Below are 24345 nucleotides of genomic sequence, written 5' to 3'. Positions count from 1 at the left end.
TGAGAAATCCAGAGAGAGTTGTGTGGAGCTGATAGTCTTAATTAGCTTTGTAGCAACTCATTTGGCTTGAATGTAACGGATGTTAATTAATATCAAAAGGTTACGCTAAAGCTAAAGCTTTAATTGAACATTAATTCTCTCAGTTAACACTCAATGGACTATAAGGATTCTAAAAGGAAATGTATTCTGATATGTGTGAAACTGTTTCTGCACATTAAAGTCTGCTGATGAAAGCTGAAACATCAGAGTTAAAACTGAACATCCTTGAACACTGAAAGTAAAGATTTGTTGTGCTTTCATAGAAAAAGAATCGTCAATTTTTATTATTATCATATTATCATAGGGTAAAACTTCCCTTTAACATATCCATATGCTGTGAACAAACAGCAGAGAAAAGATCACTTTATATTTCAGGATAATGTTTATTTCTCTTCATTACTGAATCAAAAACATTCAACTTTTTATATTAATTATAATCAGAATAAAAGTGATTTAACAAGCCTTTCTTTACAGAATCACAGAAACATTCATCTCATTTTCACAATCCTCAGAATAAACTCAAACTGTAAATCAGGTTTCTTGCTTCACAGTGTTTTTAATACAGACATCAGATGAGATTAAAAGCTCAAGGATTGATTCCAACGGTAGAAGTGAACATGAACACAGATTATGAGCGATTCTTTCACCCCGTAATCACCGAAGTAAATATTGGAGCCATTCTTCAACAAGCTTCATATCTGCTGAACATTCTGACACTAAAACATTATGTTTGAGACAGACACACAAGAACAACATTAACTTTGTTTGAGAAAAATGACTTAACTATAAATGTACTGTTCTTATATAGCGCTTTTCTAGTCTGAATGACTACTCAAAGCGCTTTTACATGGTACAGGAACCATTCACACATTGTGGCTGTACAAGGTGCCACCTGCTCATCATTCACACACATTTACACTCCGAAGCGGGGCAACTCGGGGTTCAGTGTCTTACCCAGGGACACAAGGATTGAACCACCAACCTTCCAATTGGCAGGCAACCACTCTACCACTGAGCCACAGCCGCCCTACTGTACAACTATAACTTTTCATCCATCCAAACGACGTTCACTACACTTTCAAACGAGGCCACGCACCTTTAGGAGACAGGAAGTGGGTACCGTTTCAGACCATTGGCGCTGTGTGTGATGACCTATCTTTACTTAGAGATGATCTTTGCTTAAGTTTTTAAACAAATGTAATAAAAAGTCTCACAGAAGTGCCCCAAAAACCTGAAAAAAACTTTTATAATAACCATCACTAATAAATGTTAAATTACTAGTTAAACTTAAGTTAATACTAATTATTAGTAAACATTATACATCATAATTTAATTGTTTGTTGACAGTAAAATAACAAAAGTTTAACTATCAATTTCCCATTAATTAGTGTTGGTTATTATAAAGTGTATATATTAGTGACTCCTTTAATGTCTTGTTCTCTTGTAATGTTGAGTTTGATTTACAGAGAGATTGTGTGTGTTGGTCAGCAGTGTGTGTTTCTGTGCACAGGAGGAGACTCTCTGTCCTACACAGAACACAGAGACACTGAACCAGGCCACCCTAACCAGAATCCAGGATAAAGGGTTTCAGTGAATGTGGTGTTGAAGGTGTGGAGGTGGATCAGTGAGTCAGAGGAGACTGTGTAGAAGGACAGAGAGCCAGCAGGACAGTCCACATACACTGCTACTCTACCAGAGACAGAGGAGGAGGAGATGGAGAGGTCTGTTTCTCTGTTATTGTGCCAGACAGAGTAACCACCATCAGAGCACCTCAGACACCAGGACTGATCATTCCCCCCAAACCTGCAGTCTTCACTGCCTCCTCTCCTCCTGATTCCTCTGTAACTTACTGCTACACGAACCTCTCCGCTCCTCTCGACCTCCCAGTAACAGCGACCAGTCAGACCATCTCTACACAGCAGCTGCCACCAGTAGTCAAACCTCTCTGGATGGTCAGGATATGGCTGCCTACCGTCCTCTGCTGTCACCTTGCTGTTGTTGTCAGACAGTTTGAGGTCTGTGCTGACTGTGTTTGTGTCCACTGTGAGTTCACAGGCCCCTGATTGAGAGAACGAGACACAACACAGCAGCAGTTTATCATCTAACACACCTGATGGTTTATTTGTTGCTTTATGAACAGACTGACTGTTAATTAGATCAAAACTTCACAATGAAACATCTCTTTGCATTATCTTTCAAACGAGAATATAATGCAGATATACAAGCTTTAAATTCAACTTCCTTCTGTTTTTAAATGTTTCCATGTAAAAAAAACAGTTATTCACACAACAATAAAATAAAAGTTAAAACAAAACAGGCTTTAATGTAAACACTCTCCTGTATTTGGTCACACGCTCTCATCATCATCACCACATCTTATTTCATCTCACTTCATGTTTTAAAGTGCTTAGAATAAAACAGTTTTTTCATTATTGGTATTTTTATTGTGTAAATTCTCACGTACAACGTACAAAAACTTTTCACATATGATGAGCGGTAATTGCTGCGTCACTTCCAGAGTCTTCAGCTGATTTTTTTAAACGCTATAACGGTGCATAGCTTACTGGAAGAAAACTGATCAACGTGTTGCTGCTGGTGACATAACCACTGATTATATATATATATATATTATATATATATATATATATATATATATATATATATATATATATATATATATATATATATATATATATATATATATATATATATATATATACATATATATATACACACACATATATATATATATATATATATATATATATATATATATATATACATATATATACATATATATATATATATATACATACATATATACATATACATATACACATATATATATACATATATATACATATACATACATATATACATATACACACATATATATATATACATACACACATATATATATATACATACACACATATATATATACACATATATATATATATACACACACACACACACACACACACAATGACGCGATACTGTCGGTAAAGACCCACTCATCGCTGTCTGATTCTCTGATATGAATGCCTGCATTGCATGGTGGGATATGGGCTTTGCATGCGCCCAGCTTGGCCCATTTCGTAGTGTTCTGTTTTACAGCATACTGTAATATTTCACTGGTAATAAGACCGAAATAATATTATTTAAACAAGGAAATGAATACCATGATAACGTTTTTTTGATTGATGTAGCGTTATAGTTTTTTAAATATCAATAAACAACAAAGCAATCCAGCCGCCCTGGCTGAAATAGACAGAAATAATGACATTAAAAGAAAACCATATAAACCATGTGTCACAAAGCCACAAATGGGGAAGTGACAAGACTGGGTTTGAATGTTTTTTTTTGGATGCTTCTCTTTCTTTTTCTCTCTCTCTCCTCGTCTTGTTTTTCCCTCACAGTGCAGTGTGTGGGCCGGCCTCTCCTGGGATGACGTGCAGCTGCAGGCAATTCCTAATCACTCACCTATTTTCCGTAGCTCATCAGCGCACAGTCTTGCAGTCTTGAACAGCTTCTCTCTGTTCGGGACTGGATTGTTTAGTCATGTCACGTAGGTGATGCAACATACAGCTAGTCTTACGTCTTATTTTTGAGAACTGCTGTTTTTGCCTTACCTGCTTTTATCCTGTCTTTTTGTGGTCTGAGGGAAACTACCGTGTTTTTGCTGTGTTTTGGACCTGCCTGCTGACGCCATACTTCACCTGCCACACCTGCCGTTCATGCCTCGTCATCCCTGCCCATGTCTACTGCCTGCTCTGTCAGAGGTTTTGCTGCTTTTCCCAGTTTCTTTTGAATAAACTGTTCAAAATCTTCAAACTGTCTGTTTTGTCTGCTTTTGGGTTCAAACAGCAAAACCCTAATACCGTGATAAGATCTCGTGAATAAATTGATTAAAACAGCGGTTATTGGGCTAAAAATACCAAAACTGCCACAGATGTAGAGTTAAGGGGCCGTGTTTTTTCTTTCATCTTTATCAGACGGTGAGGCATTAACGTGATATGTCTGACGGACCCCCCTTTTTCAAAAGGGGTTCCGTTGACGCCAGGGGTCCTTGACCATGCATCAGACATTTGACAAGTAGGGAGTGAGACTGTGTTGAATATGAGCTGCTGCCATCCAGTAGGAAGTTTCTCACTACAGACTGTTAAAACGGTTTCAAAAACTAATTAATAATGAAATAAAGAGAAGACCGAAATAATTCTCTTTGGCTATAAAAAAGGAAGGCTGCAATTTGTACTTACCTTGACTCGAGAGGACTAAAAATGAATACCCAAGTCAAGAATCTTGGTGTAATCATTCAACATTTTTAGTGCTATAATTAAGTTATCTTTCTGGCATTTCAAAAATATAGCAAGAATTAGAAACTTTGTGTCCAAACAAGATCTAGAATATATTATTCACGCTTTTATTTCTTGTAGGGTAGACTACTAATGCGCTTCTAACTGGTGTTCCCAAAAAGACCATAAAACAGTTTCAACTCATTAAAATGCTGCTGCTAGAATTCTTGCTGTAATAACACAAACCAAGAGCTTTGTTCAATTACTGTGTCAGTTCCCCCATTTCTATGAGCTCTCTGGTTCTCATGCAATCTCACAGTCCACCAAGGAAGATGAATTATGTCATACACTTAACAAGGAAATATTCAGTTATTTATCTATAAATATTCAATATTAAAGTGCCTATATTATGAAGAAAAAAATCCATCCATGCTGTTTTGAGTGAGATACGGTTTCTGAATGTGTGCTGCCTTCAGTCTCCTGGTGAGCTGTTCAAAATCTGCCTGGCCTTATACGTCACAAGCTGAAACGAGCTGGCTAACCGCCTCGTTCTCAATAGCAAAGCACTGCTACAACACACACAATTTCACCATAATCTACAAAATAACTACTTACATGTGCACCCTCATTTAGAAGTCTCCCAGCTAATCCTGCCTTGTAACTGACCAAAGTTGGACAAACAACCTTTCTTTTACTGTCTATGGAGCTAGCTGACATAATCGACATCTGAGCTACTGCACATGTGCGAGTGCAATCAAAGATAGGACAGAAGATGAAGGAGAAAAAAGGTCTCACTCTGTAGCTAAAACAGAGACCAGGTGAAAAGATGATCTGCAGCAGTGACAGAGAGCTGTGCAGTACAACAAAAATATGATGTTTTTTTAAATTAAACCATGTAAACCTATTCTGGTACAACCTTAAAATATAGTGATGAACCTGAAAATGAGCATAATATGGGCGCCTTAAATCATTTCACTATATACGACAATTCACCATGACGTCACAACAATAATAGACGTTGTTCCGGGTGGCAAAAGCCGAAGCGTTCCTATGGCAACGCTAGTAAATTGCTTGGAAGGGAGACCCACCATCAGCAGTAGCCTAATTTAGATTTCAACAGGTAAGTTGATTCAAAAACAGACATGCTGGAAATTCAGACATAGTTAACATGATAATTGAGGGACTGATTAACTAATTCCGGAGATAGCAAAAAATGAAATGCTTAACCTTGGTCATAGATGGTAGTAGAGCGCTACATATGTAGCTACACTCTACTACCATCATTTTTAAATGAGCCTCAGCGTACTATTAAGTAGCTAGTTATTTAAGTGACTGTTGCTGTTTGACTATGTTAGGCTTTGGTAGATGTTCTATTTCCCTATTATCTAACTAAAAAGGCTATGATCATTTTCTGTTGCTCGGATCGGATGGCACAGACGAGCTTTTGACGGTGAAATGGATAGCGCGCTGTAGCTAGCGCTGTCAGCACTCAAACTAAACTCACGGTGATGATGAAACCAATGTGGTACACACACAACTAGCTATGTTTTGCTTTTCCTATTTTTTCCATTGACATTTGATCAGTAGGCTACATGACAGTCTCTTCCTTGTATAATACTTTTACTTCAGGGAGTGACTGGCAGTGAGTCTGATCTTCAAAAGAGACCTTACGTTTACTAATATTAGTCTCGAATTTCCCCAGCTGAAGATAATTATGCTCTGCTATGATTTTGTAGATGGACAGTTTTGAAGAGTTGAAGAGCAAGCAGGGTTGGCAGCAGAAAGGTAAACGTTGGATGAATCATATAATTTAGGGGATCATTAAGATTTCCTCTTGGCAGTTTTTATATTGGTTGTTTGCACATTCTTCCAGTTACTCTGCAATTTAACAGAACCACTTTTTTTGATATTGAACACTAGAGACCTGACGGAGCAAAGCAGAATAGAGAAGTGAGAGGGAGCCCAAAGACAGGCAGGAGCAGCAAGTCAGACAGAAAGAAAGCAGGCAGTTGCTTTCAGAGACAGACTGAGGGAGACAGAACGTTTTTTACATGAAATATGTCTAATCTTTCTGCATATGTTTTTCAGTTGGACAAATCTGATTCCAATAGGTACATTAGTAAACTGAAGCTCTCATTTGAAGATCAGATTCTGTCTTTGCCAGATCCATACAATCTAGTTGATGGCTGGTATGCTGCTGATGCTTATAAATTGCTCCGTTCAGTATCTTGACCTTTTTAATTACCTGATTAACACTCCAGACCCTTGTACAGGTGAGGCTTTGCGAGCCTATAAGTCACTAGAGGCTTATAACTATTTTGTTTGTGATCATGTCCAACATCAAGCAGCATGATCTGTCAGAATCAAGTCCTTTTGCTTTGGTCGCTGCCACAGTGGCTCCAGGACAGTGGATCAAAGAAGAAAAGTACAAACCCTGGTTTTGTGTCAGTAGAAATGGCTGTATTGTTGCTCTACTGTTTGCCATTGAAGCCTTTGCAGAGCTGAGAGAGATCCTGCCCACTGCAGCAGTTTTAGTCAGGGACAGCAGTGACAACGACACCGCTTCAGAATCAGAGGATGCTGGAGACTACCCACAACTCCCATACAGATTAGCGAGACTAACTAATGTTGACAATTGCTCTCCACAGACTATAATCAACGATGCCATTCCCACTAAGGCACAGATTGACAATCTGTCTCAAGTAACTGTTGCTCAGTCCCGGTCACACCTTTGGAGTGCTCAGAGAAGAGGAAGATTGACTGCCAGCAACATCCACAGGGTCATCAGACGCAAAACAGATGGAGCTTCAGCTGTAAGGACCATCATGCAGTATGATACCAAGAGCATCTCCCACATCCCTTCAGTAAAATGGGGGACTGAGCATGAAGACACTGCAAGAGATGAGTTTTATCGGCACATGACAACAGTACACACAAACTTTGTTTTGAAACCTACAGGCCTTGTCATCTCCCAGCCTTACCCATTCCTTGCAGCATCACCTGATGGGATCTCAACATGTGACTGTCATGGAGACGCAGTTCTGGAAATTAAATGCCCTTACAAATACAAGGACTTGTGCGCTATTGAGATCCTACATATCCAAGATCCAACTTTTTGCTTAGATACCTATGGCAATCTGAAGAAGGCACACCAGTATTATGATCAGGTACAAACACAAATGCTAGTGACCAACTGTACCCAGTGCAACTTTGTTATTTGAACAGAGCCTGGACTTGTCATTGTCAATGTGTCACGAGATGAAGATCATATCACTAATTTGTTGCACCAAACTAAAGTGTTTGTTGAAACACACGTTATCCCAGAACTCCTTCAGAAGAAAATGGAAAGAAGTCAGGGTGATACAGTCATTTGGCATCAAAAGAAAGACAAAACAGTGGCTATGTGGCAGATGATAGATAATGCAGACATGAATATGTACAGCACTAACACTTAGTACTTCCTTCTATTGACCTACAAAGCTCTAAATGGTCTAGCACCATCATACAGTATCTAGAAGAGCTCCTAATACCCTATTGTCCCACTAGAGCACTGCGCTCCCAGAATGCAGAATTACTGGTGGTACCTGGAGTCTCTAAAAGTAGAATGGGAGCAAGAGCCTTCAGCTACCAGGCTCCTCTCCTATGGAACCAGCTCCCAATCTGGGTTCGGGGGGCAGAAACTGTAATCGCTTTCAAGAATGAACTTAAAACTCTTCTATTTGATAAAGCTTATAGTTAGGGAGTGAGGAGTTGCAGTGTTCACCTAACTGGCCCACCTGCTTCTCTTCATAATTGTTAGATTAATAATACATAACAAAGTAGAGGGAGACAGGCCAGCCAAGCCCGATCCGGCAGGGGGAGAGTTCTAAGCCTGAAAAAGCTACCTCTCCTTATGACCTGTCTCTCTTAGTTACGCTGTTATAGTTACGCTGTTATAGTTCTAGACTGCCGGGGGACTTCCTTCCTCTGACACACTGAGCTGCTCTCTCCTCTCCCTTTCTATTACTATTACTATTTGTGTGTATCCAGTCCCAGAAATGCTTGTTACTAATACTAGCTTCTGGGGAGTTTACTCCCCGGAGTCCTTATGTTTTTTCCCCCAGCGTATTTCCTTGGAGAACGTTGGCACCAAGATCCTGGTTCCAGCTGTCGCCGTGGTCCTGCTGCACTCCCTGCCGAGCTCAGCGGTGCCCTACAATGTCATGCTGCTTCCTGCTGAACCCTGCAGCTTCCCGCTGCATCCAGTCACTGTTCCATTATTAATGTGACTATTATCGCCACTGTTCATCACACCACCAACCGGCCCGTCAGACACCGCCTACCAAGAGCCTGGGTCTGTCCGAGGTTTCTTCCCAAGAGGGAGTTTTTCCTCGCCACTGTCGCACTGCTTGCTCTTGAGGGAATTACTGTAATTGTTGGAATTGTTGGGGCTTTGTAAATTATAGTGTGGTCTAGACCTACTCTATCTGTAAAGTGTCTCGAGATAACTCTTGTTATGATTTGATACTATAAATAAAATTGAATTGAATTACTTCTATGTAAATTATATTTGTTTATATATATATATATATATATATATATATATATATATATATATATATATATATATATATATATATATATATATATATATATATATATATATATATATATATATATATATATATATATATATATATATATATATATATATATGTGTTATTTTTTTAGATTTTTGGGGCATTTCTGCCTTTAAGAAAGGGGGACCAAGGGGGGAAGACATGCATGAAAACCGTCACAGGTCAGATTCAAACCCTGGACCTTCTGCATCAAAGATTAAACCTCTACATGTGCGCCTGCTCTACCAACTGAGCTCATCGGCCACCATATTTGTATATTTCTCATCTAGTATATGTATATATAACAATACATTGTTTTAATGTTGATTAATGTTAAAAAAAGAGACAAAACTTACCTAATAAATGTTTATTGAATGTTGCAAAAATCTTTGTGTACCTCTATGCTCCACAAATGAATAATACCTTACTAGCTATGTTAGGAGAGGTGCTGTTTATCCAGTTGTGGATTAGGCAAGTTCTAGGTATGGCATTAAGGGGGAAAGAACATGACAATGAAACCAAGTAAAATTGTGTACAAAGATAATGGACATTTATTAAAGATGTACATACATATTTATCTTAAAACAGAAAAAAAGAAAAAAGAACAATAGGACCCAATGCAGACCCCTCACATCATGGTCACAAACTGTTCAACCTCTTTCCCTCTGGTAGGAGATACAGGGTACTGTTCACCAAAACCAGCCGACACAGAGTTAAGTAATCAAAGTCTGGTAGCAGTATTATTTAATAAGTTTAGGTCTAAGATTACTTAGAGCAAAACAGACAGTCAATATGTCACTGGAGAGAGGAACAATGGTCAGAGGGAGTGTGTTTTTCAGAACTCTAAAGATCTTGATCCGTTCAATAGCTCTCTCCACATGAATACGCAATGCTGATTGTTGGCGGGCCCTCTCAACATCACACCCAGGTAGCTGCTTTGTCCCCTTCAAGAATGGAGGCATGACGAGTGTGGCACCAAGCCTAGCCAGGTGGTCACCTATCAGAAAACCTCTATCTGCCATCACTTGATTGCCTGGATTAATGTTACTGTAAAAGCCAGACTTACCACTGATCTCTTCATCTGATATCCTCCCTCCTTGCTGTAGCATTTTACACATATGACATTGTCCCCCATTGTCTTGGTTGTCCCCTTCTTTTTCCTGGTTGTCTTCTATGTCAGGAACAATCTCTGGTTCTGGTCCTGGTTCAGCTACAGAATAAAGCTGTCTCCTTTTCACTGCTTGATGGTACCGACCCTGTTTATCTGCTGCTTTCTTAGTAGATGCGGTTGGATCGGCTAACTAAGGTCCCAGGTGTTGTGAAGGAGCAAAGTCAGGGTGGTTGGGGTCAGGGTTCGGACAACCTGCATTATAAACATATAACCATTTAAGCATGTGCTCTTAAGATACTATTTTTTACCAAATGTTACTTCAATTATGGACACTGGAGACTTCAAGTTAGGCCTAACAAAGCAAACTTTACAACGAACACTGCTGTTTGTTAGCCTGGCCCTAGACCTTAATTTTAAAAAATGTACCCTCTATAATGTAGGCTACAACATTTCATTTTAATAGAGTAGGGCAGTTCACGTTTCATCCTTTAAAAACTGCACAGAACAGCAGACTTAGGACAAAAGGGGGCGCTGTTGTTCAGTAAAAGCTTGCGGTCTTCTTTACAGCGTAAACAAACACTTGACAAAACGTTAGTCCAAATTTAGTTTGCTTGCACTACATTCAGAAAGACTGCAAGCTTTCAGCTCTGTTGCCCTTGCATTTAGACATTTAACTTGATCTTGCACTGTGAAAGCATATTGATGGAGCCAAGTCATGACGCTGACAGCTAGTTCTAGCCATCAGCTGTGTAGCTGTGGCTGTTTCTTTACAGCTGGGCAAACGCTAGCTAGCACTGCCAAAACTAGTGCTGACGTTAGCTAGCAGGCTAGCCATTATGTTTTGGTAAATTACTCAAAGACAACCAAACCAAACATTTTATACATTACCTGTGAGAAACTGTCTTCCACAAACACGATGATGGAGGTTTGGTTCCCAGTCTGCCACGTTAGAAGTGGCTACTCCGCCACCAGGCCACCAGGTAGTCTCTTCTCTGTAGCGCTACTTTTGACGATGTCCACTCGCTTTAACCTCCTCACCCACAGGTTCCACTGGATAAATTTACTTTTTTCTGAAGGAAATTGATAAAACCCTACACCTTGTGCTGTATATCTGGCGGCGCAACCCCAAACACAACACATTTTCGTCATCGTTTCAACTTTTATCAACAACGTTTGTAACAATGTAACGGTTTACAGTAGCCGACTGGATCTCTTCAGTTGGTCCGTAGAAGCCGCTCGCGTTCTGCCACCCGGAAGTATCTTGGTGCCTATTGTTTACAAACATTCTGAAATGCCGTATAGTAACTTTTCTACAGTTTAATCTATTCTACAAGGTTCTGGTAACCAGTGGTCAGTCTGCATGAGAAAAGAGTTTAAGGATTTTAGGAAAATGTGGTTATTGACTGCATTTTATGTTAAAGCAATGAAAAATTATCCACAGTTTGTGACTTTTGTTTCTCTGTATGAATAGTTTTGACAATGTGACTTCCATTTTAACTAATGCTTGTTAGCAATGGAAAAAAATAACACAATACTAATTCTACTGAAAGCTCTTGTACCATGTTTTTATGAATCAAAGTAAAAGCACACTCACACTTCCTCAGACCAGGTTTCAGCCTCTGCTCTCCACAATGATCCAGCCTGGAGGAAGAAACAAAGTCAGAGTGAACCTTCAAAGGCTTTGTCATACCTCATCTTCAAAATATATCAAAGATCTCAGGTTTTTAATGTCAAATATTAACTCTAAACATCCAACATAATCAAGACATCATCAAAGTGCTCCAATAAGAATGTAACTTATTAATAGGAGTTGAGATTCTTCACTGTTATCACCAGAGCTGCTGGTACACACTGTGAACCAACAGCGAGCTCTGCTGTCTGTTCATACTTTAGAGTGTCCAGTCTGCCGTGTGGATCCTCACGTATAGCTGAAAGCAGCCGCTCTCCCAAGTCTCCTGGATGATTGTAGGTCAGGTCCAGCACTCTTAGATGGGAAGGGTTGGAGCTCAGAGCTGAGGCCAGAAAAGTACAGCCTTCCTCTGTGATCAGACAGCCTGACAAACTGGACACAGAAACAGAAACACACACACACACACACACACACACACACACACACACACACACACACACACACACACACACACACACACACACACACAAAAAAAAAAAAAAAAAAAAAAAAACTTGAATTTACAATAATAATAATAATGAATTCATTTTCATCATATCTTTTTTCTTCAGTGTAAATTTCCAAATTTTAGCTACATGTTAAATTGTCTAATCAGTCCACTTCTTTGAAATACAATGTTGCTAAACAGTCAAATGCCACCAGAATTTAACACAAAGTAATTAGGGCCCGAGCGCCGACAGGGAAAGTGGCCCAACGGTGCCATGCACTGAAAGTGCGAAGGAACCTATTGTTTTTCGTCAGATTGTTATTATTTTTCCGAGTCCTTTGTTGCATTTTTGAGGGAGTTAGTATGCACAAAAACTCACAAAAATTTGCACACGTCATAACTGGTGAAAATTGCAAAGTATTGTAGTAATTGGGCTCGGGCGTTGCCAGGGGGCTCCATAGCGCCCCCTAACGTGCGCATTAATTACGACAAAAGTAATAAGTTAATATACCAACTTTTGAGGGAACATAGATCTCCTCTTGAAATCTATGGTGCTATTTTTAGAAAAAATTACAAAATTCTAAAATATCTGAAATATTGGTTTTCGTGAAAAAATCTTCATTTTATGAACACATGTTTGAGGACTTTAGGATGCACAAAAACTCTCAAACTTTTGCAGCCATTTGCAGAATATTAAAATCTTTCATCTGAATACACATTTAGGCTTGGGAGTGGTACGGTTGCTCTATAGCGCCCCCTAATTGGATTTAGCACTTGGGCACATTTTTGACGGCCTCAATATATACGAAAACTCACAAAAATTGTCGCACACATAAACACCTGGGAGCTTTGCATGACTGTACAGCGATTTGAGCCATACCTCTAAGCGGGCTCCATAGCGCCCCCTAAGGCATGGAAGGCCTTAACATGGACATAGTTGCTCCGATCATCACCAGATTTAATACATATATTGCTCTAATAATTGCGGACATATTTCCCATTTACCTTTATTAGCTCCGCCCAACCGGAAGGTGGCATTTTTAATTATGCATTTTTCAGGTGTTTTACATTCTGTCGAACTCGTCCAAGGCCGTGATTTCAATCTTTTTGAATCTTTGCAGGTAGTATCTGTTGACCCTCATGACGAAAAGTTTCCAGAGAATTTTGATAGTTCAAAAAATGCGCAAGTTATAGCAACTTCCTGTCTAAACATGAAGTTGCCTTATCGTGGCAACAATTATTTGCATTGCCCCGAAACTTGACAAGGTTGTTCCTCATGGCCGGTTTAGCATCTGTGCCAAAGTTGGTGGCAATCGGCCATTAGATGGCACTGTTTTAATTTTTTTTTATTAATCAGCAAAATATTGATATATGGGAAGCCTACGTTGTCTAACTACTCCTGGGACGTGAGTCTGATCGGCACGAAAACTTGCAAGTCAACACGGAGGACCTTCATGAAAAAAACCTATCAAAAGAATATTCAGAGCTAACACAGTGCACAAGTTAAGGAGGACCAAATTCCTATAGGTGGGTGTGGAAACAGAAACGGTTGTATCTTGTCAACGGCTATTCCAATGGACACAAAACTTAGTGCAGTTGTTCCTCATGTGCTACTGAGGCTGTGTGCCAAATATGGTGACAATCGGCCTTTAGATGGCGCTGTTGTCATTTTTAAAATTAATTTAGCAAATTTGCTTTATGCGAAACCTACTTTTTTTAACTCCTCCTAGAGTATGTGAGTCCCATCTGCACAAAAATATACACATAGACTCGGTGGACCCACGTGACAAAAAGTTATCAAAAGAGTTTTGATAGCTAACACAAGGCGCAAGTTACAGAGCACCAACTTCCTGTAGGGGGCTGTCGAAACAGGAAGTTGCGTATCTTACCAAGATTTATTCCGATTGACACTAAACATGACACAGATGTTCCGCATAGGGGCATGAGCGTCCATGCCAAAGTTATAATGAATCGGCCATTAGATGGCGCTATTAGAATTTTGTTTTGTAATTAGCCACATCACGATATATGGGAAACCTAATTTGTCTAACTCCTCCTGGGTCGTGAGTCCAATCTGCACGAAAACTTGGATATGGACTCGATGGACTATCGTGACTAAAAGTTATCAAAATAATTGTGATAGCTAACACAATGCGCAAGTTACAGAGGACCAACTTCCTGTAGGGGACTGTCGAAACAGGAAGTTGCATACCTTACCAAGATTTATTCCGATTGACACCAAACATGACACAGTTTTTCCGAATAGGGCATGAGCATCCATGCCAAATTTAGAGTGAATCGGCCATTAGATGGCGCTGTGAGAATTTCTTTTATTAATTATTCACATTGCGATATATGGGAAACATACTTGGTCTAACTCCTCCTGGGCCGTGAGTCCAATCTGCACGAAAACTTGGATATAGACTCGGTGGACCCTCGTGACCCCCAATTTTGATAGCTAACACGATGCGCAAGTTATGGAGGAACAACTTCCTGTAGGTGGGTTTCGAAACATGAACGGTTGTATCTTGGCAAAAGTTATTCCGATTTACATGAAACTTGAATGTGTGGTCTACATGTGATGTTGCATTTGCCAGTACCCCCAGGGGCAAGAAGCGATGGCCCGTCATTGCTGCTTGCAGCTTTAATTTCTTTCTTTTTCCCGTCAAATGAATTGCCTTTTTGAGGGGCTTAGTATATTCAAAAACTCACCAACTTTGGCGGTCGCATCAAGTCTGGTGAAAATTTACGTATTTTAAGGGTTTCGCGAATAGCCGCACAAAAATGGCTCGCTAGCGCCCCCTAGAAAGTTAAAAGAATTGAGCCCCTGAAGTGCGTTTAACGTAGACTCACGAAACTTGGTACACATATGTAACATGTCAAGAGGTACAAAAAACGTCATTAGAGCCATACCCTAAACAAACAGGAAGTCCGCCATTTTGATTTCAAAGTTTCGGCCATTTTGTGCGTTTTGCCGCCGAAACAGGAAGTGGGTGTAACTCGAGAGTTCATTGACCAACTGGCTCAAAACTTTTCAGGATTCATAAGAGTCCAACCCTGAGGAAAAATAAAGGCCGACATTTACTTACTGTCATAGCGCCCCCTAGTGGCAACAGGAAGTAGGCCCAAAACTATATGTGCTATACTTTAACAAACTCCTCCTAGAGATTTCATCCAATGGACTTCAAATTTGGTCTGAACCATCTCAACACCTTAACGATGAAAAGTTATTAAAAGAAAAACTTGGACGGGGGGGCAGCCATTTTGTGCATTTCGCCGCCGAAACAAGAAGTGGGTGTAACTTGAGTGTACGTTGTCCGATTACCTCGAAACTTTTCACGATTCATAAGACTCCAACCCTGAGGACAAATAACGGCCGATATTTACTTAAAGTCATAGCGCCACCTGACAACATAACGACCACACTGAAAGGCAAGTATTGACATTCTGTTGAAAATATCACAGATTCATGTCCCCCAGGTATTGATCCTGATAGCACTATACAAGTGGATGAATCTGAAAATGTTTTCTGCAGGATAACATGTAGTACTAGTATTATTCCAGTAACATGTAGTACTAGTGCTATTCCAGTAACATGTAGTACTAGTACTATTCCAATTATAATCAACAACAGACCATACAAAGTGGTGAAGCCCCTAAGTAATAAGAAGTTGACTGCAAACATAGTCAATTTAGCATCCAGTTCACGCCAGCCACAGCCTGTCCCAAAAGAAAATGAGACGCTGTCTGTTCCTCGACTAAGATCAGTTAAATCAAAGGTAACCAAGAGAGGGGCAATACTTAACAACCTAATTGGAATTAAAACTACCACTGCAATGATAGAAAAGGATAGGAAAATTAGATGTGGATTACTAAATATCAGATCTCTGTCTTCTAAAACAGTACTAATAAATGAATTAATATCTGATAATCAAATTGATCTATTCTGTCTTACTGAAACCTGGCTGGGCCATGAAGAATATATTAGTCGAAATGAAGCGACTCCTCCCAGTCATATTAATACTCAAATTCCTAGAGGCTCAGGCCGAGGAGGGGGAGTTGCAGCCATATTTGATTCAAGCCTGTTAAAAAATGTTAAACCTAAACTAAATTATAACTCTTTTGAAAGCCTTGTTCTTAATCTTCAACATCCAACACAGAAATCAGTACAGCCAATTATATTTGTTGTTGTCTACCGAGCTCCAGGTCCGTATTCTGAATTTTTATCTGAATTCTCAGAGTTTTTATCATGTGTAGTCCTTAAATCAGACAAAGTACTTATTGTAGGTGATTTTAATATCCATGTGGACATTGACAACAATAGCCTTACTACTGGGCAGCACGGTGGCCCAGTGGTTAGTGCTGTGGCCTCACAGCAAGAAGGTTCTGGGTTCAAATCCAGGCCTTTCTGTGTGGAGTTTGCATGTTCCCTCTGGGTTCTCCGGTTTCCCCCACCACTAAAAGCGTCGTAAGGCGTTGTATGTGCATCACCCAGGTGGGTGCTACACATTAGTGGTGTTAGAGAGCAGTCCCCACCCCCTCCCCCCAAATGCGCTTTGAGTGTCTATGATAAAGCGCTATATAAATGTAATAAAATAAATAATACAGAGTTCTGAGGCTAAAAAAATTGGCTAAGTCTCCACAAACCCTTAAGAAACATATTTAGCTCTTAAGCTGCTACATGTTGAACTTTCTTTACCAGCTAGTGTCTAACTGTGTCTGTCTGCTGTTGGCTGCTGGGCAGGAAGTGTACAGTGGGTTTATCAGAGCTTGTTGGATGGAAATAGCTGCATGCTGCTGATGATGAAAGCAGTGAGAGTGAATCAAAACAATTCGCTGAAAGATGTTGGGTATCTTTTAACACGCATTACCTTGTATATCAAGCAACATTTAAAGGGTTATTTGTTTAAGAGAAGCTGAATCCTGACGTGAGAGTGAATCAAAACAATTCGCTGAAAGATGTTGGGTATCTTTTAACATGCATTACCTTGTATATCAAGCAACATTTAAAGGGTTATTTGTTTAACAGAAGCTGAATCCTGACCTGAGAGTCTCCAGTTTACAGTGTTGACTCTCCAGTCCAGCAGAGAGCAGCTTCACTCCTGAATCCTTCAGGTCGTTGTTACTCAGGTCCAGCTCTCTCAGACTAGAGGACTCTGAGCTGAGAACTGAGGACAGATCTTCACAGCTTCTCTCTGAAAGGTTACAGCCACTCAGCCTGAAGAAGAGTTTGTGATAAAGACAAACACATATGATTTCTGTCACCGATAATGCATCACATTTCTAAGGTTGTCCTTACTGAGGTAAAAATAATAATAATAAAGAATCAGACAGTTATTAATGGAATAAAAAATAAGTCTGAGTCTCTAAGCTGAGAACTGAGGACAGATCTCCACAGCTTCTCTCTGACAGGTTACAGCCACTCAGCCTAAAAATATGTTAGGTACATATGTAAAAACATTTCTATCTATTACTTATACTTATATGTAGGCAGGCATTACTACTATCAAAGAAAAATGGTTAACTGGCTGAAGGAAAATGAAAACACCATGTGACAGATCAAGTTCTCCCTTTACAGGTTTATTATTCCTGACCTGAGAGTCTGCAGTGTACAGTGTTGACTCTTCACTCCAGTAGAAAGCAGCTTCCCTCCTGAATCCTTCAGGTTGTTGTTACAAAGGTCCAGCTGTCTCAGACCAGAGGACTTTGAGCTGAGAACTGAGAACAGAGCTTCACAGCTTCTCTCAGACAGGTTACAGCCACTCAGCCTAAAAAATATGTATATAATAATATGTTTGTATTTTATATTAATTACACTTATGTTTAGGTAGGCATTACCATTATCATAAAATAAAGTGGTTAACTGAAGAAAAATTAAAACACTGTGTGACAGATCTGGTTCACCCTTTACAGGTTTATTATTTCTGACCTGAGGGTCTCCAGTTTACAGTTTGGAATCTTGAGTCCAATTGAAAGCAGCTTCCCTCCTGAATCCTTTAGTTTGTTGTTACTCAGGTCCAGCTCTCTCAGACTAGAGGACTCGGAGCTGAGAACTGAGGACAGAGCTTCACAGCTTCGCTCTGACAGATGACAGCCACTCAGCCTAAACACATGAACAGAACATAAGTGCAAACATGTTTATCTGTATTTGATATGACTTACTCTTATATTAAGGTAGCTACCAGGAAAAGAGAAATGAAAACACCTTGTGAAAGATTTGGGTCACCCTTTTCTCACTCATCTTATTATCACCACCTTGTCAACCGGCTGTTTCCTGGACTCTCAAGCGAGAGTGACCCTTCTCTGCCACACTGACCTTGTCTGAAGTTAACAACAACAGTCTTGTCTCTCTTCTTCCGTTTTCTCCAAAACACTCAAGCGTGCTATCTTCAACCAGCTCTGTTCTTATGTTCAACAGAACAACCTTTTTGATCCCAACCATTTTTTTGTTTTAAGGCAGGCCACTCAACTAAAACTGCCCTCCTTCCTGTCACTGAGTGGCTTGAAACTGCTAGATCAGTCTCTCTCCCCTCTGTGTTCATCCTTCTGGACCTTCCTGCTGCATTTGAAACGGTTAACCACCAGAACCTAATTTTCACCCTTCAGGAGCTGTCTCAGTTTCTGCACACTCTCTGCTCTCATCTTACCTCAAAGACCGCACCTACCAGGTAACTTTGAGAGAATCTGTTTCAGAACCTTGTCCACTCACAATGGGATCCTTCAAGGTTCTGTATTAGTCCCCCTCCTCTACTCTCTGTACACCAACTCCGCACAGTGTTTCCGCACGGAGCATTATTACTGTTGCACAGACGCGGTTCAGTCTCTGCTGGCGACGCATGCCAGAGCGTAAATAGCGAGGGGCTAAGAGAAGAGACAGGCTGGAGAAAACGACAGAAAGTGTCCAAAGTTTGGAATCAGTTCAAACGTAATTAAAACTAAAACTCTGTACAGTGTGTCTACTGCAAAATCAAACTAACTTACCACAATAATAGCACGACTTCAGTGCTTTAGCATCTCAAAAAAAGAAAACATGGAGTCTAACTTAATCATCCATTCCACGAAGCGGACCGACAAAAGTACATCACAGAGTCGTATGGACGATGAAACTACACCAAACACAACAACTACCAAAAACAAAGACAAGAAAATACGTAGTGGTGACCACGATCTGATCTAAAGAGCTGATGCGTTGACTATCCCTTCGGAAAAACAGCTGATTGTTGCGCATCTCTCTCTCTCTCTCTCTCTCTGGAGAAATGGCTGAGCAACGACCTAATAGCATAAGTGTAACAGAGCTGTGTGACATTATAATCAAATATATAAATGAAAATAGGTTGAGTATAACTAATATTTACATATAGGCCTACATACAGATCAGTCAAGTTGAAACTTGTAGTTCTGAAAGTTAAGTTGCAAAACTTAATGTAATGTTTGTGTATGTTTAATGTATGCCTTAGTTTGAGGTTGATATCATTTGAAAAAAAAAAACATTCTTGAAAAACAATGTAATATGGGACTTAAATGCACTTACTATGTTTAGTTTTTTGAGAGATGATATTGTAAGCAATGTAGGCAATACAAATGTTTTTTTCCGAAAATGTTTATTTTTTCCCTAGTTTGGGTTGTGCAAATGCAAAAAAAACTATCCGATTAATCGATCGATAAAGTGCTAGATTAATCGATTACAAAAAGAATCGATAGTTGCAGCCCTAATCGTCAGTAATCAATTTACTTACAGAGCTTTGTTGGAGGCTTTGACCACTGGAAGCAGCCTCAGAAGAGCCTCATCTGAAGCAGAGTATTTCTTCAGGTCAAACACGGTCAGAGTGTTTTCTGATGACAGTAAGATGAAGACCAGAGCTGACCACTGAGCAGGAGACAGTTCATCTGTGGAGAGACTTCCTGAACTCAGGTACTGTTGGATCTCCTCCTCTAGAGAACAATCATTAAGTTCATTCAGACAGTGGAACAGATTGATGCTTTTCTCTGGAGATAGATTCTTACTGATCTTCTTCTTGATGTAGTTGACCGTTTTCTGGTTCGTCTGTGAGCTACTTCCTATCTGAGCAAACAGGTCTTTGAGGAGATCCTGATTGGTCCGCAGAGTAAGACCCAGGAGGAAGCGAAGGAACAAGTCCAGGTGGCCATTTGAACTCTGTAAGGTCTTGTCAATAGCAAACCTGTGGACCTCTGTTGTAGATGTTCTGCTGAAAACTTTCCACACTTTTTTGAAGAAACTTTGCCCAAACATCACATTCTTTTTTCTGTTAATGACTGCCCTCTCTACATGAAGAGCTGCCAGAAACTCTTGAACACTCAGATGGACGAAGCTAAACATCTTTTTTTTGCCATTCTTTCTCTGACTTTCCTCTTTGAAGATCTCTGTGAACACTCCTGAGCACACCGAGGCTCCACTGATGTCAATGCCACTCTCTTCTAGATCTTTCTCGTAGAAGATCAGGTTGCCCATTTCCAACTGACGATAAGCCAGTTTTGCTAATGACTCAATGCATTGAATGCACTTTTTTTGGTCATACTTCTCTTTTGTCTGATGAATCTGAAACACAAGGAATTCCGCGTACATCTCAGTCAGGGTCTTGGGCAGTTCTCCTCCCTCTCTGGTTTTCATCACTCCCTCCAGAACTGTAGCAGTGATCCAGCAGAAGACCGGGATGTGGCACATGATGTGGAGGCTTCGTGATGTCTTGATGTGGGAGATGATTCTGCTGGCCGGCTCTTCATTTCTGAATCTCTTCCTGAAGTACTCCTCCTTCTGTGGGTCATAGAACCCTCTGACCTCTGTTCTGATGTCTACAAAATCAGAATGGATCTGATTGGCTGCTGCAGGTCGTGTGGTTATCCAGAGGCGAGCAGAGGGAAGCAGTTTCTTCTTGATGAGGTTCGTCAGCAGCTTGTCCACTGAGGTCCGCGCTGTCACATCAATTTTAACTGCCTTGTTTTTATTGGTGGAGCAGTCCAGATCAAGCCGGCTCTCATCCAGTCCGTCCAAAACAAACAGAAGTTTGAATTCACTCCTGTCAAAGTTGGTGTTTCCTGATGACTGCAGAGCTGTAAAGATGTGATTGAGAGCTTCTTCCTTGATGTCTCTGGTCTCCCAGATACATTCATGAATGAGCTCTGCCAAACATACCTTCTCTCCCTTCCATGAATTCAGCTCGCGGAAGGTGAAGGGGAAAATGAGATGCACATCTTGATTGGTTTCTCTTTTACACCAGTCCAACACAAATTTGTGCACAAGAAATGTTTTTCCAATTCCTGCGATTCCCTGGGTCAGCACTGTTCTTATGGGTCTGTCTTCTCCAGAGGGGTGTTTGAACATGTCACAAGGTGTAATTGTTGTCTCTGTAACTGCTGTCTTCACTGTCTCAATCTGCCTGACCTCATGCTGTGTGTTGATGTGTATGTCACCCCCAGCTTTGACAGACAGATGTATGTACATCTCATCCAGAGGTTGTTTCACCTCTGTCAACCCTTCTTGTAGTTGCATATAACGGTCTATGAGGTTTAGCTGAAAGTTTTCTTGGTATTTTGAGATGTGCCGTGCTGGCTTTGGTACCGGAACCATCCCATCTGTGTTGAACACAAAAAAAAAAAATATCAAGTATGAGGCTTCAAATGTAGAAGCATTACAGCACAGTTTATATGTTTACTTTTTTTATGAAAGCATGGAATGTGGGACAGAACGGGGCCCTGAACATTTTTAGAAATGGAGCCATTGCAAAGACTCCTCGAGTTGACCATGACTTCTATTTTCTTTCCGCAATACTCCTTGTAAACTCCCAATATGGATGATTGTTATCATGAATCAATATTGTGTATTTTGGTTAAAAAAGAGCAATCATTGATAACATTTGGTATATGGTTTTGGTATATATTAATTATTGTTCTTAAATTATGAAAAAAACAAATCTGATATTTAAAGTAAATTTAATTATTATAAACCATGACAACCCAAGTTTGATATTAGTAATCAGGGGTGCAGTACTACGCGCCCCTCTGTGCTTCCATTGGAGCAGTCACCCACTCATAGTCTAATAAGCACGGTGTCTGTTCCCCGACTCAGATTGGTTAAATCCAAGGTAAACAAAAGATGCGCTATACTTAACAACCTAATTGGAATTAAAACGACTGCAACGATAGAACAAAATAAGAAAATTAGATGTGGACTATTAAATATTAGATCTCTGTCTTCTAAAGCATTATTAGTAAACGAGTTGATATCAGATAATAACATTGATTTATTTTGTCTTACTGAAACCTGGCTGGGCCATGAAGACTATGTTAGTCTAAATGAAGCCACTCCTCCCAGTCATATTAATACTGCTAAAACACGCACTGTTTGAACCACACCCTCGACCTTGTGCTGGTATTGAAATTGAGGATTTAATAATATTTCCGCAGAATTCGGTATTAACAGATCATTCTTTAATCACTTTGGAATTCTTACTACCTGACTATATTAAATTAGATAAAAGCTTCTACACCAGATGCCTATCTGACAGTGCTATAGCTAAATTTAAAGAAGATATTCCAACAGCATTCGACTCTATGTCATGCCTTAACATAACAGAGGACCTCTATGTTAACCTCAGTCCCTCTCAAATTGATACATTTGTAGACGGTGCTACGACTTGCCTACGGATGACCTTAGACTCCGTTGCTCCCCTGAAAAAGAAGATGATGAAGCAAAGGAAATTAGCACCTTGGTATAACTCCCAAACTCGCAAATTAAAACAAATCTCGCAAAACCTCGAATGTAAGTGGCGTTCCACAAAAGTGGAAGAATCCCGTTTGGATTGGCAAGAAAGTCTCAAAACCTATAGGAAGGCCCTAAGAAAGGCCAGATCAGACTATTACTCATCACTAATAGAAGAAAACAAGAACAACCCAAGGTTTCTTTTTAGCACTGTAGCCAGGCTGACAGATAGCCACAGCTCTACTGAGCCATCTATTCCTCTAGCTCTGAGTAGTGATGACTTCATGAGCTTCTTTAATGATAAAATTATAACAATTAGAGATAAAATTCATCACCTTTTGCCCTCAACTTCTAACGGTTCACCTTTAAACGCAGAGTCGCTAGAAATAACGTCTAGTCTCGACATATACTTAGACTGCTTTTATCCTATAGACCTTCAACAATTAATGTTAAAGATATCCTCAGCTAAGCCATCTACCTGTCTCTTAGACCCCATCCCAACGAGATTACTCAAAGAAGCGTTACCCGTGGTAAACACTTCATTACTAGATATGATCAATATGTCCTTATTAACAGGTTATGTACCGCAGTCATTTAAAGTAGCTGTGATAAAACCTCTTCTGAAAAAACCCACCCTCGATCCTGAGGTCTTAGCAAACTATAGACCTATATCTAACCTTCCCTTTCTATCCAAGATCCTTGAGAAGGTGGTTGCTAATCAGTTATGTGATTTTCTACATAGCAATAGTTTATTTGATGACTTTCAATCAGGATTTAGAAAGCATCATAGCACAGAGACGGCACTGGTGAAAATTACTAACAACCTTTTAACTGCTGCAGACAAAGGACTTGTCTCCATTCTTGTTTTACTAGATCTTAGTGCTGCATTTGACACTACTGACCATTCAATCCTGTTACAGGGATTGGAACACTTGGTTGGTATTAAAGGAATTGCTCTAAGCTGGTTTAAGTCTTATTTCTCTGATCGATCTCAATTTGTTAATGTTAATGATAAATCCTCCAAGTACGCTAAAGTTAACCATGGGGTTCCTCAAGGCTCAGTGCTTGGACCAATTCTATTCTCCTTATATATGCTTTCTCTAGGCAATATTATTAGGAAACACTCAATTAACTTTCACTGTTATGCGGATGACACCCAATTATACTTGTCAATCAAACCAGACGAAACCAGTCAGCTAGCTAAATTTCAAGCGTGCGCTGCTTGCTCTTGAGGGAATTACTGTAATTGTTGGAATTGTTGTAAATTATAGAGTGTGGTCTAGACCTACTCTATCTGTAAAGTGTCTCGAGATAACCTATGTTATGATTTGATACTATAAATAGAATTGAATTGAAAAATTTAATTGAATATTTCATTTAAACAACAACCATCTGGTAAAAAAGTGTTTATTCTTTGTGTTCATGTTGTAAGAACCTGTATATTTCTTAGCCATGTTTACTGGGCTAT

General features: G+C 39.8%; 1 protein-coding gene across 1 annotated transcript in view; it reads right to left on the bottom strand.

Moving 5' to 3' along the window:
- Window positions 1-1090: 1090 nt before the first annotated feature.
- The window catches only part of LOC114570142 (NACHT, LRR and PYD domains-containing protein 12-like), a 66209-nt gene continuing 42954 nt past the window's right edge, over window positions 1091-24345 (bottom strand). Inside the window, exons 6-10 of the mRNA XM_028600388.1 lie at window positions 18090-18263; window positions 17205-17378; window positions 11932-12105; window positions 11638-11684; window positions 1091-2098 (exon numbers count right to left, since the gene is read on the bottom strand). Of these exons, the coding sequence (XP_028456189.1) occupies window positions 1566-2098; window positions 11638-11684; window positions 11932-12105; window positions 17205-17378; window positions 18090-18263 (1102 nt within the window). The 3' untranslated portion in view covers window positions 1091-1565. The remainder of the gene's footprint in view (window positions 2099-11637; window positions 11685-11931; window positions 12106-17204; window positions 17379-18089; window positions 18264-24345) is intronic.

This window comes from Perca flavescens, chromosome 2 (genome assembly GCF_004354835.1).
Source record: "Perca flavescens isolate YP-PL-M2 chromosome 2, PFLA_1.0, whole genome shotgun sequence".
NCBI lineage: Eukaryota > Metazoa > Chordata > Actinopteri > Perciformes > Percidae > Perca > Perca flavescens.
The sequence above is the reverse complement of the archived record's forward strand: the minus strand, read 5'-3'. Positions and strand labels throughout refer to the sequence as shown.